At 34.7% G+C, this 17,717-nt stretch overlaps 1 protein-coding gene across 1 annotated transcript; it reads right to left on the minus strand.

The window, feature by feature from the left end:
* Window positions 1-14,505: 14,505 nt before the first annotated feature.
* LOC107152615 (nucleophosmin-like) lies at window positions 14,506-15,619 on the minus strand. Its single transcript, XM_048799628.1, has one exon. The coding sequence runs from the start codon at window positions 15,602-15,604 to the stop codon at window positions 14,828-14,830; it is 777 nt and encodes a 258-aa protein (XP_048655585.1). The 5' UTR covers window positions 15,605-15,619; the 3' UTR covers window positions 14,506-14,827.
* Window positions 15,620-17,717: the final 2,098 nt, after the last annotated feature.

The raw sequence follows: 17,717 nt of genomic DNA on the forward strand, positions 1-17,717 counted from the left end.
AGCCACATCCCCAGCCCCTCGAAGTAGCTTTTAAAATCATTATTATTCTCCACCTTCTGATGACTGTCTTCTTTATCTGAGCTCATTTATGCAATTACTGTCTGTATTACCCATAGTATATTTGTTACTATTTATATTATATTCAGTGCACTTTGGGGTATGACAGAATAAACTGGCACATTATATGGAAGCTTTTTGTTATACCAACACATATAAAATAAAGATTGGTGAATACTGACAGCTTAAATATCATATATAATGTATGAACTAATTCACATAAAAATATAAAGTGCCATATTGAAGAAAGTAGTTTTCCTCTCACTTCTTGTAGTGATAATAGTTGGCCCTCTCCTGGGGGTTTATGACACATGCCAGCAACTGCCATGATAGAATGTTCTTAGGAATGGTTCACAACTTTACAGGCAAAGAGTCGATTAAGTCTTTCCTACCAGGTATGTTATTCAACTAGTGTGAGACAATCAACAGCATATGTGATTATAGTTTTGGTAGTGCCATTTCAGAATCCGATTGTTGTCAGAGATGTACAATAATGTGCAAAACTTCCAAATTTGAGTACCAAAATCTCAAAACCTAATATGTTATAAACAAATTATGTAAATATGCTGAACAAAATAATGAATTGTTAAAAACAAGTCAAGGCAATGTTGGCATCTATAATGGTTAATTGTATTGACTTGATTATATTTGATAATTGATTTTAATTTTTATCACAAAATGTTTCTGATAGTTCACCATTTTAATCACACTAAAAACTTGGAAGTCAAATGTTATCCTTTTTTTTTTTTTTGGTACCTAGGATTAAACCTAGCAGCACTTAATCACTGAGCCCTGAGCCCCAGCACTTTAAAAAATTTCTTCATTTTGAGGCAGGGTCTCACTAAGTTGCTTTAGGGCTTCACTAAATTTTTGAGGCTAGCTGTGAACTTGCACTCCTGTTATCAGCAGTTGCTAGTGTCGGGACAAGCTTTTGCATGAATGTACTAAAGTCAGGAAAATGGTTCATCCAAACTACAAAGGGAATCATATCTATTAGTGATAACGTAAATGCAGGACTGGAGCCATTTCTTTGTGTGTGTGTGTATGTGCATGTGTGTGTGATTCTTTTTGGAACATTCTGAAAATGTTGAAATGCATGAAAAAAATTAACAATTCTAAGTCATTGAATATATTACTTAAGGTCTTGCAGTTAAGGACTCATGTTTTTCACTTTTATGAGACCATAGGGTTATTTAGGAAGGTGACTTTTGAAGTACAAATGTCCTTAAACAAAATGACAGTGTTTATACAGCTGCAGATAACTTTAGCAACTCTCTGTTCTGGGAATAAAACTTTAATAGGAAAGTAAAAATCAGCAACTTCCTTAGTTTAAGCACATTATGTTTCCCTTTTCCAAAATCATGAATTTCATGTGAAAATTACATTTTACTCCCTTTCAGCAGAGAAGGCTCTTTTTTTCTTTTTAAATTGTTAAATGCAAAACTACTAATTTTCCCTTGTATAATTTTCAAGCTATCTAAATATAAGTATGTACATGTAAATACACTCCCATACACACACATAAATAAAGGCTCTTTGCTATATTTATTCCTTGATGTTGGCTATTATAAGTTATAAATGAGATTTTAAACAAATTATGTTGATTCATGTGCAGATCGCTCAGCAGAGTTCAAATCAACTGTTCTCTTGTTTCATTTCCTTAATTATTGATACTGTCACTGAAGCAGGAATTGGACATCTGGCAGGAGGATGAGAGAGGGCTGGGTAAATAGTGAGAAGAAGGAGAGAAAGGAGGAAAAGTAGGGAGAGCAATGTGTTGAGGGAAAGGAAAGAATTGGAAAGCGTAGAAGATAAGGAAGAGCTGTGGGAAGAGAAAGGGGAGGCAGATGATGACGGGTTTCTCCATGTCCCACCAAACATTGCATGGAATAGGCTACGGAGGAGGAAGAAACAAAAGCACTGAAAGAAGATGGAACTGAAGTACAAAACCCAGAAACGTGCAACACACCAAACTCAGATCAAATTAAAATAGCAGCTAAATAAGTAAGTTTTCTATAATGATCTGAGCAAGGAACATCTTTCACATCTGTGAGTAATGTTTTGGGACATCTCGTTGACAACTGACATTCAAGAAATGCCTAGAATCTAGACTGTTGACATAGCTCAAAGAATAATTTAAATTTCACCTTTAGGTTTCTGATAGAAATATTTCTAAACTTTAAAATTAATGTTAAAAAATGTCTAAATGTTACCCATAGTCCATAGTCACAGACTGAAGGTGCATTACATTTTTCAGTATGGCCACAGTGATTTAACAAGTGAGCCTGAAGCTAAGGTAAATTCCATGTTTTTCTGGCATATTAAGTAAAGCTCATTTATCTACTGTAATTAAATAAAAAAAGACGTTTGGAAAAGGCTTTAATGACTAAAAAAGGTGAATAACAGGTTGGGAACAAGCAAAAGTCTTGGTAAATTAGAAAATATAGCTTTTACTTTTTTTAACTACTAATTTTTGTTTCTAAATTTATAGGTAGAACATCTAATTCATCCCTGAAACATCTGTGAATATTAAATAGCTAAGCATAGTTTTACCTCCATGAATATATGATTCCTTGGATATTTCAATTCAGCTCTTCATCTGTACTCTGTTCCTCAGAAGAACTTACAAAATTCAGGGAAAAATCTCGAATGCTACCTCAAAAGGAGGAAATTTGATTTGTGTCAAATCTCATTTTAATTTTGACAACCTAATTGAACGATATGAAAGTGAGAACAAAATTAACAGCACTTTTGTGTGCTTTTATTAGATTGGAGCTTTTATAGTTCTTTTCACTCATAAACCTTTTCACATCTTAATTTTTTTTTTTTTACCTGTAAACTTTAAAGACCTGATTGGCCAGTGGATCCTATTATTAAGATTTAGCTAATGTTTAGTCTGAATAGAATTAGGTTATTTTAATTATTTGTTCTGATATTCCTGTTGATTATAAACCTCTAAATATCCTATTTTAATCTTTTCTTACAAAATACTGTGAAACTGTATTACAGAAATTTATAGTTATGTAAATTTGATGTATAAACTTTGATAGATTGTATTGTTTATTTTCACCCATAAAAATGATGATTTCATCAACACTTTGCTTTTTAAATGTTACCTGAATAACTGTGGTTTGAGAATGATGATCACAAGATGCTAACACTTTGTTTAGACAGGGTCAAATGATTCAGAATTTAACCTTGAGACCTGTAGACTGAGGATCTTGATGTTCTCCTTGCATTAAAAGGTATCAGGCTTCCAGGAACTCATGGGCCAATCTCCTAAATCTTAGGAGATTGTTTCATAATGGATTTCCAGTAATAAAGACAACTGATGAGGGAACTGGGCTCTCACCTCTCCTTATCAGTCCATTAACTCTCTGTTTGAATATGTTTATAGGCAGTGTTTTTTATTTGTTTGTATTTGAGTTTAAATGGCCAGTGCCATCAAATCACAATGAGAAAGATTTGTGCATAACCAAACCTTAGTGTCTTCAGATCAGAGAATATACTCTGGTAAGAGCTAAAGACATTTCAAATAGTTTCTCATTTATCCACATATATTCTATTTCTTTTTCATGTCATAAATGTTGGATGAGTCAGGAGGGAAGTTTGCTTTTTAGGAAAAACACTTAAGGACCAGGCTGATGGAAGATTCTTTTAAATTTGGGTTCCTTTGTTTTCATTTTTTCTGATACTGGTGATTGAATCCAGGGATGCTTAATCACTGAGCCACATCCCCAGAATTTTTTATATTTTTTTTTAGAGGCAAGGTCTTGCTAAGTTGCTTAGTTTCTAAGACAGAGAAAAAATGATTACTACACGTGCAATTAATTGCCTTTGCCTAGAAATGACATGCCACTTTCACTTATGTCACTAGTTTAATAAAATCATACAGTCTCACCTAATTTTAACAAGTAGAATAAAGCATCATAATAAATGTAGAAGGAGGAGAATCAGAGTGTTTGTGAGCATTCCTGAAGACCAGCACAAAAATCAAAATTGACTTTCATGATGCAAGTTGATTATGTAAATCCTTACACTCATGAACCTAAAGAAGATTTAAAGGCCTAAAGAGCTAAGGGTGCTCTGGGAATTCTGAACATCAGTTGACCAGAGAGAATACCATCTTTCCTACATCAAGATTATAAAGGTGAGGTAAATAAAATCCAACATTAATTATAAATTTTTATTTGGGGGCAGAATTATATACCTATGACAAATACATAAAGTGAGAATAAAACAGCATGGATTGATAAGTTTATTTCCCCTTTGTTCCTGTTTACCTTACTTCTGACATTGTCCCCATAGCTAATCATTCTTATTAGTTTTTTTGTGTATCCTGTTAGTGTGTCTTCCTAAAATATTTTTATGTATTTTATATATTAATGTATCATCCATTTCTATATAGAATTTAACATGTATATTGACTGTACTCTACCTTGTTATTTTTACTTTATAACATTATGGAAATTTCTATATCACTCTTAGAATCTTTATTCCCTTTTAGCTATACATCTTATTCTAAAAATTGGCTTCCATTGAGAATACTTGACTATTACCACAGTGTTATTACCACAAATAATATTATAAACCTCATTTCTTGTAGGTGTAGGGAGTGCCTGAGAGATAAATATCTTGAAGTAGGAGTGCTATGTGAGAGAGAAGATGAATTGTTATGTTTAATGGATATTTCCAAATTGCCCTGCATATATAAGAAATTGTTCACAAACTTTTCATCAGAGCATACTAACAAGATTTTTAATTTTTGCCAGTCTGATGCATAAAACTTGTAAATCTCACCAGAAATCAATTGATCAAAGTCAGAAATCAACTGGCAAGTCAGAAGCTCAAAAAATATTTCCAGACATAAAAACTAAATGATAACAAGTTAGGAAATTCTTGGATAATTTCTAGCCCTTCCACCAACAGTCTGATTTGAACACAGAGGTAACTTTTACACTCTTCTGCAATTCGGTCATGGTTCAGACAAAACGTTCTGTTCGAATACATTGGAATATTATTTCATCGTCTTATGACTCTATGCACATTACTCATTTCCTTGGAGTTTTAAAATAAAACGCAGTGACCCTAGATCAGCAGAGAACATGAGTTCCTGGTACCAGCCTGATAGTGGTAAAAGAACTATAAGAGGTGGAGGATTCCCTCCACAATTTGCTTCTTCCCCAGATTCCACTGTTCCCTTCTCTGCACTAGGGTTCCAAACAAAATTCTCCTGTATTTAAAGCTACACAAACTCTCTCTCTTTCTCACCACTGAAGCTCATGGACTTTGCAATACGTACAAGCTTTCACCTGTCAGTAAGACTTTATTAGACTCTACACTCCATTGGTCTTCATTTGGGAGGCCACCGACAGGAACGCCAAGGCTTCCTGAAGGTGACTGCTGCCATTCTTTTGTCACAAAATAGAAAGTTTAGAAACATATGTTCAGCTTGTGTTTTGCTTTCTGACAAAATGATGCTTGTATTCAGGTAACCAGTGAAAGTAAAAGGTACCCCAGTAGCCAAAGAAATCACATGGATATCATAGTTTAATTGAAAATTTATCTTTTTCATTTAAAAAAGTAGCAGGAGCTACCTACCTTCCCCCTTACTAAAGTGAACCCCACAGGAAGCAGATTTCTATGATTGGACACCTTTCTTGAAGAACCTCACTCTGAGACAATGTTGTCTTCCCTCATTTGATCCATATCTCCAGAAAAGATGTCTCAGCACTTTGGTTTCTTCAATTCCTAATGGTAAGAAGTAGGCATGAAGAAGCAAGTCAAGTCTTCACTTTGGAAGAAAATGAGGTGACCAAAACAAGATAAAAATAATTTTTAAGATTTAGGTGAGATGACAATTGGGGGGAAGCTGATTAATTAACAATACAATTTAAAATATTCACAACAGAATTTTAGTACAATATTTATTCATGAAGAGTGATTCATCCAAAAATGGTAGTTAGCTGCCAGTCAGATAATTAAGGTGTACCAATTGCGCAAAGCACAGAACTGGTTACTGCACTGTTCTGGGCAGTGACATTGCCATGGTATATTAAACATCGAATAAATTTCTTGGAAGGAATTTTTGAAAGTAATTTATTCTACAAACCTAGCGACATAAAACTAAGCATTACTTGAAAAAAATATATTCATAAGAAGGTCCTTATTTGGAAAAGGTAAATGCTATTGAAATGCAGTGAATGTGATCTTTCTGTTGCTGTGACTAAAATACCTGACAAGAACAACTTAGAGGAGAAAAGATGTATTTGGGCTCATGGTTTCAGAGGTTCAGTCCATGGTGGGTTGACTGCATTGCTCTTGGCTCAAGGTGAGGCAGAACATCATGGCATAATCATGTGGTAGAGAAGCAGTGCTCTGTTTATGGCAGCCAGGAAGAAAGAGGCGGGGAGGAGAGAGGGAAGGTGAAGGGGGGTAGGGCTACAGGGAAGAGGAAGCCTTCTAGGGCATGCCCTCACTGACCCATCTCCTCCAGTCATGCCCCCACACCTGCCTGAAGTTACCACCTAGTTAGTGCATTCAAACCAGGATGGACTTATTAGGTTATTCCTCTCACAATCCAATCATTTTGCCTCCAAACATTTCTGCATTAACATAGGAGTTTGGGGGGAAACACCTCCCATCTGAACTATAACACAAGGATAAAAGTCAACATTCTTGTAAAAAAAATTCTGGTAGTTGTCACAGACATGTGATGTATTGAACTATTAGACAGCCACAATTTGAAATAATATGTAGTTATAGTTCTGACTATGTTAAAATGTATTCCTGTAAGTTTGGATTTCCATATCTAATTTCCAAAATTTCTTCCTTCTGAAGAATGACAGGCTCTGAGCTCCACCACCATCTGTGGCTGGACAAGCTGGAGTGTACTGGCTGCTCACCTGCGCCAGCTCCAAAGTCTTTCCTCAACAGTTTTTCTGTCAGTTCTCAAGAGAGAGGAGACAACTGTTTCTTATTTTGTTAGACTTTACTGGAGAGAAAAGTGGCTTTCATCCTTCCTCTAACTCTCTTCAAGGGAAAACAACAACAACAACAACAAAACACACACACACACAAAAAAAAAACAACAACAACAACAAAAAACAACACCCACATTTAGCAAAGACATTTCTAGAGGAATTGCTGTCCAAAGGTGGATTGGCAAGTAGAATGAACATTGTCCGTATTTTTTTTTTTGTATTTTGTTTAGAATTATTTGTGATCTCTGTCTTCTTGTATTATAACAAGTTAAAAATGATCACTTTGGTCCTTCTTGTACATATTTTCAATGTACATATTACTGAACCTCAAATAAAACTTTCAAAGGAAAGATTCTTCTATTAATTACAAATTAAGCAAATCTTCAGGCCTATCCCACTTAAAGAAGATGTGAGGATATTTTTGTTATTTTCTGTGTAGTGCTTTGAAACATTTTGGTCACACAGTGCCAAATGAATGGTTAATTTTTAAAATTAACCTCTCACCAAATGACCAATCCATATCATTAAAATGCATAAGAAAATTCAAGTTAAATTTATTTAAATTTTTCCCATTAGGTAGTTGGGATTCACAAATATTTTATATCTTCAAAGCTAAAAATTATCATATAACTGATGTGGATGTACATGGAGTTTGTCGTAGTTTAGAGTTTCAAAGATGCAAATTAAAAGTCAATTTAGAGCTAGATGTGGTGGTGCAGGACTGCAGTCTCAGCAGCTGGGGAGACTGGGGGAGGCGGATTGTGAGTTCAAAGCCAGCCTTACCAACAGTAAGGCTCTAAGCAACTCAGTGAGACTCTGTCTCTAAATAAAATACAAAAAAGGGCTGGGGATGTGGCTCAGTGTTTAGTGCCTGTGAGTTCAATCCTTGGTACCCTAAATAAATAAATAAATGTCAATTTAATTTTTTTCAACCTATGATATTTTCAAGAATTTAAATATCCTTACACTTCCCCTGCCTCTTCTTTCTCTAGCACCCCACAACTTCTTCTCCCCTCCCTGATCCCTCAGTGCCATCACACACATATACTCCCCAGTGGTAAGGCAGTGCACAGAAGCTTTTGCCACACTGGAGTCTATGTATGAAGCATTCAAGTAGTTTATGAACCAGGTGGGATTTTATAGATCTGCTTCAATTCAGAAACAGACTACATGAAGATGGTCACAGTGATGTCTGTTTCTTTCTAATTAACACCTTGTCAGATCTTTAGGTGCACAATCTGCTGGACTTTTGTTCTTCATTTTTATGAATACAGAGGAGTTAGCATTTTTCAACATAGAAATAATTTTAATATATAATACTAGGATTTCTGGCTATTTCCTTAAGATGGTTTATTTTATGTGGAATTTATTTTATGTGGTCAAAGTGTATTAGGTTTTGAAAAATCTTCATAGATATTACCAAATTTTACATGGGTTTTCTAATTTCTAGTAGTAGAATATAAATTTCTGTTTAATTGTACCCTTGACACTGAGCTACACACATATGATATTCAAAATTATCAACTGGCAGGACATACATCCTGAACAAAGAGAACTGCCCTTGGCCAAACACAGCTTTTAGGGATATATATTCTTCCTGTCTCTACCTTTTCACATAAATAATAGTTTTTAACTTAACATTTTGAGTTTCTGATGGTGTTGGATACCATTTCATATATATATTTTTTTCTTCCTTCATGAAGAAGTTTCATGGTAATGAAAATTTAGGAGGAAAAAGAAAATGGAGTGTGACCCTTTAAAATAGCAACTGAAGTTGGAAAATACAATATAAATATCAAAACATCTTATTTTTCTCATTTGATTTATAATTTTCTCTCTTCATTTCCATATCCTCTATTATCAACTTATCTAATGTTCTAAGATGCCAAGAGTGATATCGTGACCTCATTAGGTGATTTGGTGCTCAGAGAATTTTTGGACCAGGTAATCAAGGCAAGAAACACTGAATTTTGGTTGCTCAGAAGCACACCAGAAGATAAAATGAAGATCAGCAAAGATCCCATTTCTAACAATTGTGTTCATTTTAATGCTTATTCTTTCTCCATCATTATTATAGAAAATCATTACACTAAGCATTTGCAATTTTAGAATTATAGCAAGTTTTATATTTTTGTTACCTCCGTTAAAGTAAAATATCACTTAGATTGTTATATGATGGATTACTGTCTTGATGATTCTAGGAGAAAATATTGTAAATATAAATGTAAATGACACATATTAGATATTAATGTATTCTATGTCATTTATTCTTGCTCATGGAGGATTTTAAAAAGTAATAAAATATCTTTAAGAAAGGCAAGGACGTCTAGAGAGGTAGACAAAAAATAGAATTTTAAATAGACTGGATATTTAAACATGCAGAATTATTTAAGACCATGCTATGGTTTACTGGGAAGTGAAAACTTCCTTTCTCTATGCTGATTACACTTAGAAAATACTAAACTGCTTGAATAGTTTGTTGCTTTGCAAGCTAAACCAAGGAATTGATTGTTGCTGAACAAGATTACAGGTTCATTCATAAGAACTGACATTTTCTACTTATAAAAATTATTGGTAAGTAATGAAACTGACAGGAAAATTTCATACAATTGTTTTGGGGAGAGTAAAGCAATCCACCCTGCCTTAACAGATTCAATTCCATGCAAAATTTAGATGCACCATGTTTGGTAGGAAGAGATTTTGAGTGAGAGTTGAATCTGCTCCTTATTAGCTATGAGATTCAAATTAGATTCTGTAAGTGATATGTAGTTCAATTTCCTGGACTTGAAAGAGAGGATGAGTACATTTATCTCACAGAGCAGTGTCAGATTACAATGCATTGCAGATCAACTTTAAATTGCTTGTGCTTACTTCCCTTATCTGAGTCTTACTAGTAGAATGAAAGTGTTGTCTATAAAATATGCAGGTTAAATGGGTGTTAAATGATCTTTAAGATCTCTTCTGACTCTGATAGTATATGCTTCTCTCATGCAGGTGTATCTCCTTCCAGTGGTTGTGAGATGAGGATCTAGCCCCTAACACTGAAGTTGTGCACAAGTGTGTGTTTATCAAATGATGCTCTATACAAGAAATAGATATGTTATTTTTTTTCCTCAAAGGGGCTTGGCTTTTAGACCAATGAACCTCAAACTATCTATAGGGAAGAACCAGTTGTTTTTTTTTTTCCTTCTGATATAGCACAGAACAATATTTACATGAAATACAACCAAATTTAATGTCTAAAAAAGAAAACATTAAACTAAAATAAGAATACATTCAAAATACATCCTCAGTTGCATATTGTTGGATGTAAAAAATATGAAACTATCAAATCGTTCTAAAGTTTTTAAAGTGCTTATTCTGAATTTCTATAGTTACTTCATTGAGGAGAAACGAAAGTTCAAAAACTGGCATTAGTTTATGAGCCACAATTTAAATAGCCCTATTCTAGCATCTAGGACAATATTATCAAATTCAGATTCCAGACAACAGAATTGATATCACATGGGAACTTGCTGGAAGAGCAAATGTTCAAACAATGTCCCAGATCTATCACATCAGGGGCTCAGCCTGGTTCCCTTGGTAGTTGCTTATCTAAGGAGTCCTCTAGGTGAGCTGTGCAGCCTAATGATAAGAGACAAGGCTCTTGGTTTTCTCTCCTATTTTCTCTCTTCCATAAGCTTTGGGAGCTTTTCCGGAACTTGACTTCTGGTAATGAGATAATAACTTACTGCATTGTTCTTAGAGATGGGACTATAATTGGGCACATTAGAAATAATCCCAACCAATAGCTCATTTTTTTAATTTATTTTTTTATTGGTTGTTCAAAACATTACAAAGCTCATGATATATCATCTTTCATACATTTGACTCAATTGGGTTATGAACTCCCATTTTTACCCCAAATACAAATTGCAGAATCACATCGGTTACACACTCACATTTTTACATAATTGCATATTAGTGACTGTTGTATTCTGCTACTTTTCCTAACTTTGAGAACTTGTTAACAATTCAGATGTCATGAATTGGGGTCAGGCAGTCACCTTTTTCAAGCAGCCTTTCTCAGATATGCCAACTTATTTTAAAATTAATTTGAATATTTCATTCAGGGAATACCGAATAACAAGCTTATTACTGATGATTATACCTCCATGAAAAGTGGAAATATTTACATATTAGAAAGGGAGAGGAGAATGTGATAGGTATAAGTTTATCACCTAATATTTTCTATATTTTTTCATTGCTCATGTTTTTATTTACAGTGTTACATTTATATATTTTTTATAACTAAAATTAATAATTAAAATTAAACTCTGCTTCTAATTTATCCTATTTTTAGTAAGCTTTTTTAGGAAGTGAGAAGAAATTGGTGATTATTTTACTTTATTTTTTTCTTTTTAATGGGTTCTTTTCAGTTACACATAACAATAGGAACTATTTTGATATATTTATACAAGCATGAAATACATCTTATTCTAAATAGGTTCCCAGTCTTGCAGATGTACATGATTGTGAGATTCACTGTTGTGTATTCATATGTGTACATAGGAAAGTTATGTCAGATGCATTCCACTCTCTTTCCTATCCCTATCCCCCCTCATTTTTCTTCATTCCCCTTCAATTCACCAAACTCCTATTCTTCCCCTCCATCCACCTCTTATTGTAAGTCAGCATCCACATATTAGAGAAAACATTCAAACTTTGATTTTTTGTGGACTGGCTTGTTTCACTCCTGACACATCTATTACCAGGGAATGTCAAGAAGTCATTCATCTTAATGGCTGAGTAATATTCCATTGTGTGTGTATGTATGTTGTGTGTGTGTGTGTGTTGTCTGTATCACAATTTCTTCATCTATTAATGTGTTGATGGTCATCTATGTTGGTTACATGGCTTAGATATTGTATTGAGAGCTGTGCTGCTATAAACATGGATGTGGCTGTGTCAATGTAGTATGCCTATTTTTAACCCCTTTGGATATATACTGTGGAGTGGGATAACTGGGTCAAATGGTGATTACATTCCCAGGTTTTGAAGAATCCTCATTCTGCTTCCCAGAGTAATTGCACCAATTTGAAATCCCATCAGAAATATTTGAGAGTACCCTCTTCCCCACATCCTCATTGTTACTTGTATTCTTGATTGTTGCCATCTGACTGGAGTGAGATGAAATCTTGGTGTTTTGAATTCGCATTTCTCTAATTGCTAGAGATGTTGAACATAATTTTATATATTTGTTGACTATTCATATTTTTTTCTATTTGGAAGTATCTGTTTAATTTTTTTCCCATTTATTGACTGGATTATGTATCTGTTTTTTTGTTGTTAATCTTTTTGAGTTCTTTGTGTAACTTGGAAATTAATGTCCTGAGTTGTGGGTGGTAAAGGTTTTTCTCAAATTCTGTAGCCTCGCTCTTCATGCTCTTGATGGTTTCCTTTGCTGCGAAGATGATTTTTAAGTTTGATTGCATTCTATTTATTGATTGATTTTTTTATTTTACCTCTTGTGCTATAAGAATCTTGTTAAGGAATTTGGTTCCTAAGCTCACATGATGAAGTGTTGGGCCTAAATTTTCTTCTAGTAGGCTCAGGGTTTCTGATCTAATATCTAGTTTTTGATCCACTTTGCATTGGACTTTGTGTGGGGTGAGAGATATGGGCTAAATTTCATTCTGCTGCATATCAATTTCCAATTTTCCCAGCACCATTTCTTGAAGAAACTGGCTTTTTCCCAGTGTATGTTTTTGGCGTCTTTGTCTAGAATGAGATGACTGTGTTTGTGTGGGTTTGTCTCTGTGTCCTCTATTCTGTATCATTGGTCTTCATGCCTGCTTTGGTGCCAATACCATGCTGTTTTTGTTACTATATCTTCTGTAGTATAATTTAAGTTCTGGGATTTTGATGCTTCCTGCATTGCTTTTTACACTAAAGATTGCTTTGGCTATTCTGGGCCTCTTGTTTTTTCAAATGAATTTCATACCACTTTTCCTATGCCTATGAAGAATGTCATTGAAATGTTCATAGAAATTGCATCAAATCTGCATAGTGCTTTTGGTAGTATGGCCATTTTGACAATATTAATTCTGCCTATCCAAGAACATGGGAGATCTTTTTATCTTCTAAGGTCTTTTTCAATTTCTTTCTTTAGTGTTCTAGAGTTTTCTTTGTAGAGGTCTTTCACCTCTTTTATTACATTGATTCCCAGATTTTTTTTTGAGACTACTGTGAATGGGATAGTTTTCTCTTTCAGTTGACTTATCATTGGTGTATTGGGGTGCAATTGATTTATAGGTGTTAATTTTATATCCTGATACTTTGCTGAATTCATTTATGAGTTCTAGAACTTTGCTGGTAGAGTTTTTGGGTCTTCTAAGTATAGGTCAAGTCTTTGGCAAATGGAGAGTTGAGTGTTCTTTTCTTATTCATATTTCATTTCCCTTTAATGTCTTTCTTTTGTTCCTCCTCCTCCTCATTTTTTTTTTTTTCATAAATGCTCTGGCTAGAGTTTCCAGGATTATGTTGAGTAGATGTTGAGTAGAAATGGTGAAAGAGGGTATCCTGTCTTGTTCCAGTTTTTAGAAGGAATACTTTCATTTTTTTTCCAATTTTGAATGATGTTGGCCAGCATTTAACCTATATAACTTTTACAATGTTGAAGTATATTCTTTCTATCCCTATGTTTTCTAGTGTTTTGAACACAAAATGATGCTATTTTTTTTAGTTGTTCTTTTTAGTAATATATAACAGTAGAATGTATCCTGGCAGATTATACATACATAATGTATAACTTAATCCATTTAGGATCCCACTCTTGTGGTTGCACATGATGTGGAGTTACCCTGGTTGTGTATACAAATACAAAGCTAGGAAAGTTATGACCAATTAATTCTACTGTCTTTCTGGCTCCTCTTCCCCCTCCTTTTCCTTCGTTTCTCTTTGTCTAATCCAATGGATTTCTATTATTCTCCACCCCAACCTCCCTTGTTTTGTGTTAGCATTCATAAATCAAATAGAACATTCAGGTTTTGGGGATAGGTTTATTTCTCTTAGCATGATATTCTCAAGTTCTATCAATTTACCAGCAAATGACATAATTTCATTCTTCTTTATGGCTGAGTAATATTTCACTGTGTATGTATACACATATTTTCTTTATCCATTCATCCATTGAAGGACACCTAGGTTGTTTCCATAGCTTAGCTATTGTGAATTCAGCTGCTATAAACATGGATGTGGCTGTGTCACTGTAGTATGCTGATTTTAAGTCCTTTGGGTATAGACTGAGGAGTGGGATAACTGGATCAAATGGTGGTTCTAGTCCAAGTTTTCTAAGGAACCTCCATGCTGATTTCCATAGTAGTTGCACCAATTTGCAGTCCCACCAACATTGTATGAGAGTACCTTTCTCCCTACCTCCTCACCAACATTTATTGTTATTGCATTCTTTTTTTTTTTTTTTTTCGATTCATTCAAATATTTATTGAGCAGCTAAGGAGATACAAAGGTGATTAAAACATGGTCCAAGAGATGATGAGGCATATGCACAAGAGAGAGCAATATATAAGGTTCAACTGAATTCACAGCAGTCAAAAGTGCTTTAGGAAATCAAGAGATTGCTTCCAGCCTGCAAGTGGGTGGGGGTGGCAAATCAGGAAAGGGGATTGAGATTAAAATAGAAGACTTCAGCCTGGATTGTTGATGATACTCAGTATGGACTATATTTGTCTCTCCTTTTCCTTTCTCCCCATCTTTGGGCTTAATTTACCAGTAGTGCCCAGGGCTGTTCAATGTGCTTTTTCTATACTTGCTTGCATTTTTGCTTTAATGTCTTCTACAGAACTAGGTCCTTTTGGTGTTTTAGGAGTTTTTTCCTGTTTTTTGAAGGATTCTTGACCTTTTGATCTTGGTGTTGTTGGTTTTGAGTCTTTTCCATTCTGGTTCGATTTTTGTGCATTTTTGGCTGGAGTACCTCGTATAGATTTCTTCACTGGAGCTTTTTCTTCAGTTTCCTCATCATCAAAATCATCATCATCATCATCTTCGTCATCATCATCATCATCTTCATCATCATCGACATCTTCATCAGCAGCAAGTTTTACTTTTTTCTGGGGAACCTTGCTACCACCTCCAGGGGCAGATCGCTTTCCAGATACACTTAAGAGTTTCACATCCTCCTCTTCATCTTCTGACTCAGCATCTTCCTCCACAGCTACTAAGTGCTGGCCACTAATATGCACAGGCCCTGAACCGCACTTCAACCTTAAGACCACAGGTGGTGTGATTTCAAAGCCCCCAAGGGAAACCGTTGGCTGTACTGACATTTTCAATGTTGCCAGTGTTACTTTAATTGGACTGCCTTCATAATTCATTGCCTCTGCTTCAACAATGTGCAATTCATCCTTTGCACCAGCCCCTAAACTGACCGTTCTTAATGATAACTGGTGCTCATTTTCATCATTATCCACCTTAAAGTGATAATCTTTGTCAGCTTTTAGCTCACAACCGAAAAGGTAGTTCTGGGGCCTCAGGGGGCTCATGTCCATATCCATCAAATCTTCCATGGGGTGGTAGCACGCACTTAGGTGGGAGAGAAGGCGGACGGAAAAACGGGTGGCTGCTCTAAAGAGACGCGCAGGACGGAATCACGCCAGGCTTATTGCATTCTTTATAATTGCCATTCTCACTGTAGTGAGATGTAATCTCAATGTAGTTTTAATTTGCATTTCTCTAATTGCTAGAGATGTTGAACAACTTTTTATGTATTTGTTGGCCATTTGTAGTTCTTCTGTGAAGTGTTTGTTCACTTCCTTTGTCCATTTTTGATTGGGTTATTTATTTCTCTGGTGGTAAGTTTTTTGAGTTATTTGTATATTCTGGAAATTAATGCCTTATCTGAGGTATTGGATGAGATTTTCTCCCTATCTGTATGATCTCTGTACACATTTTTGATTGTTTCCTTTGCTGTGAAGAATCTTTTCACTTTGATACCATCTCATTTAGAGATTCTTGATTTTATTTCTTGCAGAAGTGTTGTTGAATAATTCTGTTCCCAAGCTGACATGTTGGAGAGTTGGTCCTATTTTTTCTTTTAGTAAGTACAGAGTCTCTGATCTACTACCTAGGTTCTTGATCCAATTAGAGTTGAGTCTTGTGCAGGGTGAGACATAGGGATTCAATTCATTCTACTACATATGGATTTCCAGTTTTCCCAGCACCATTTGTTGAAGAGGCTATCCAATCTTTTCTCCATTTACATTTATAGTGTCTTTGTTTAGTATGAGATAATTGTATTTATGTGGGTTTGTGTCTGTGTCTTCTGTTCCATTGATCTTAATGTCTATTTTGGTGCCAATACTATGCTGTTTTTGTTACTATATCTCTATAGTATAATTTAAGGTTTGGTATTGTGATGCCTCCAGTATCACTTTTTGCACTACGGATTGCTTTGGCTATCCAGGGCCTCTTATTTTTCCAAGTGAATTTCGTGACTGCTTTTTCTACTTCTGTGGAGAATGTCATTGGGCTCTTTATAGGAATCACATTAAATCTATATAGTACTTTTGGTAGTATGTCCATTTTGATAATATTGATTTTGCCTATCCAGGAACATGGCAGCTCTTTCTACTTTCTGAGGTCTACTTCAATTTCTTTCCTTAGTGTTCTTTAGTTTTCATTATAGAGGTCTTTCACCTCTTTGGTTATGTTGATTCTCAAGTACTGCACCATGATCAAGTGGGGTTCATCTTAGGCATGCAAGTTTGGTTCAACATATGGAAATCAATAAATGTAATTCACTACATCAATACATGTAAAGAAAAGAATCACATTATTTATCAATAGACACAGAAAAAGCATTTGACAATATTCAGCATCCATTCATGCTCAAAACACTAGAAAAATTAGGCATAGTAGGAACTTACATCAAACATTGTAAAAGCTATCTATGCAAAACCCAAGGCCAAAATCATTCTAAATGGAGAAACACTGAAAGAATTTCCTCTAAACACTGAAACAAGACAAGGATGCCTTCTTTCATCACTCCTATTGTACATAGTCCTCAAAACCTAGCCAGAGCAATCAGACAAAAGAAAGAAATTAAAGGGATACAAATAGGGGAAAAAGAGCTTAATCTATTTCTATTTGATGACAATGTGATTCTATATTTAGAAGACCCAAAAACTCTACTAGTAAGCTCCTAGAACTCATAAACTAATTCAACAAAGTAACAGGGTTTAAAATCAACACAAGTATATTAATCACATTTCTATACACCAAGGATGTATCAGTTGAAAGATAAATCAGGGAAACTATTCCCTTTACAATAGCCTTAAAGGATGCTGTATTCTGTCAAATGCTTTTCTACATCTATTGAGATAATCACGTGATTCTTGTTTTTGAGTCTATTTATGTGGTAAATTACTTTTATTGATTTCTGTATGTTGAGTCAACCTTGCATCCCTTAGATGAAACCTACTGGATCACGGTGCATTATCTTTTAAATGTAGTTTGTATGCAATTTTCCAGTGCTTTATTAAATTTTTTTTGCATCTATGTTCATGAGGGACATTAGTCTTAAATTTTCTTTCTTTGATGTGACTTTGTCTGGTTTTGGTTTCCAGGTGATACTACCTTTGTAGAATGAGTTTTGAAGGATTTCCTCATTTTCTATTTCAT

The sequence above is a fragment of the Marmota marmota genome, unplaced genomic scaffold (assembly GCF_001458135.2).
Source record: "Marmota marmota marmota unplaced genomic scaffold, marMar, whole genome shotgun sequence".
NCBI classification, from domain to species: Eukaryota; Metazoa; Chordata; class Mammalia; order Rodentia; family Sciuridae; genus Marmota; species Marmota marmota.

Excerpts from the sequence above, each read along its gene's own strand:
- LOC107152615 (XM_048799628.1), bottom strand. The coding sequence starts at position 15,604 with ATGGAAGATTTGATGGATATGGACATGAGCCCCCTGAGGCCCCAGAAC.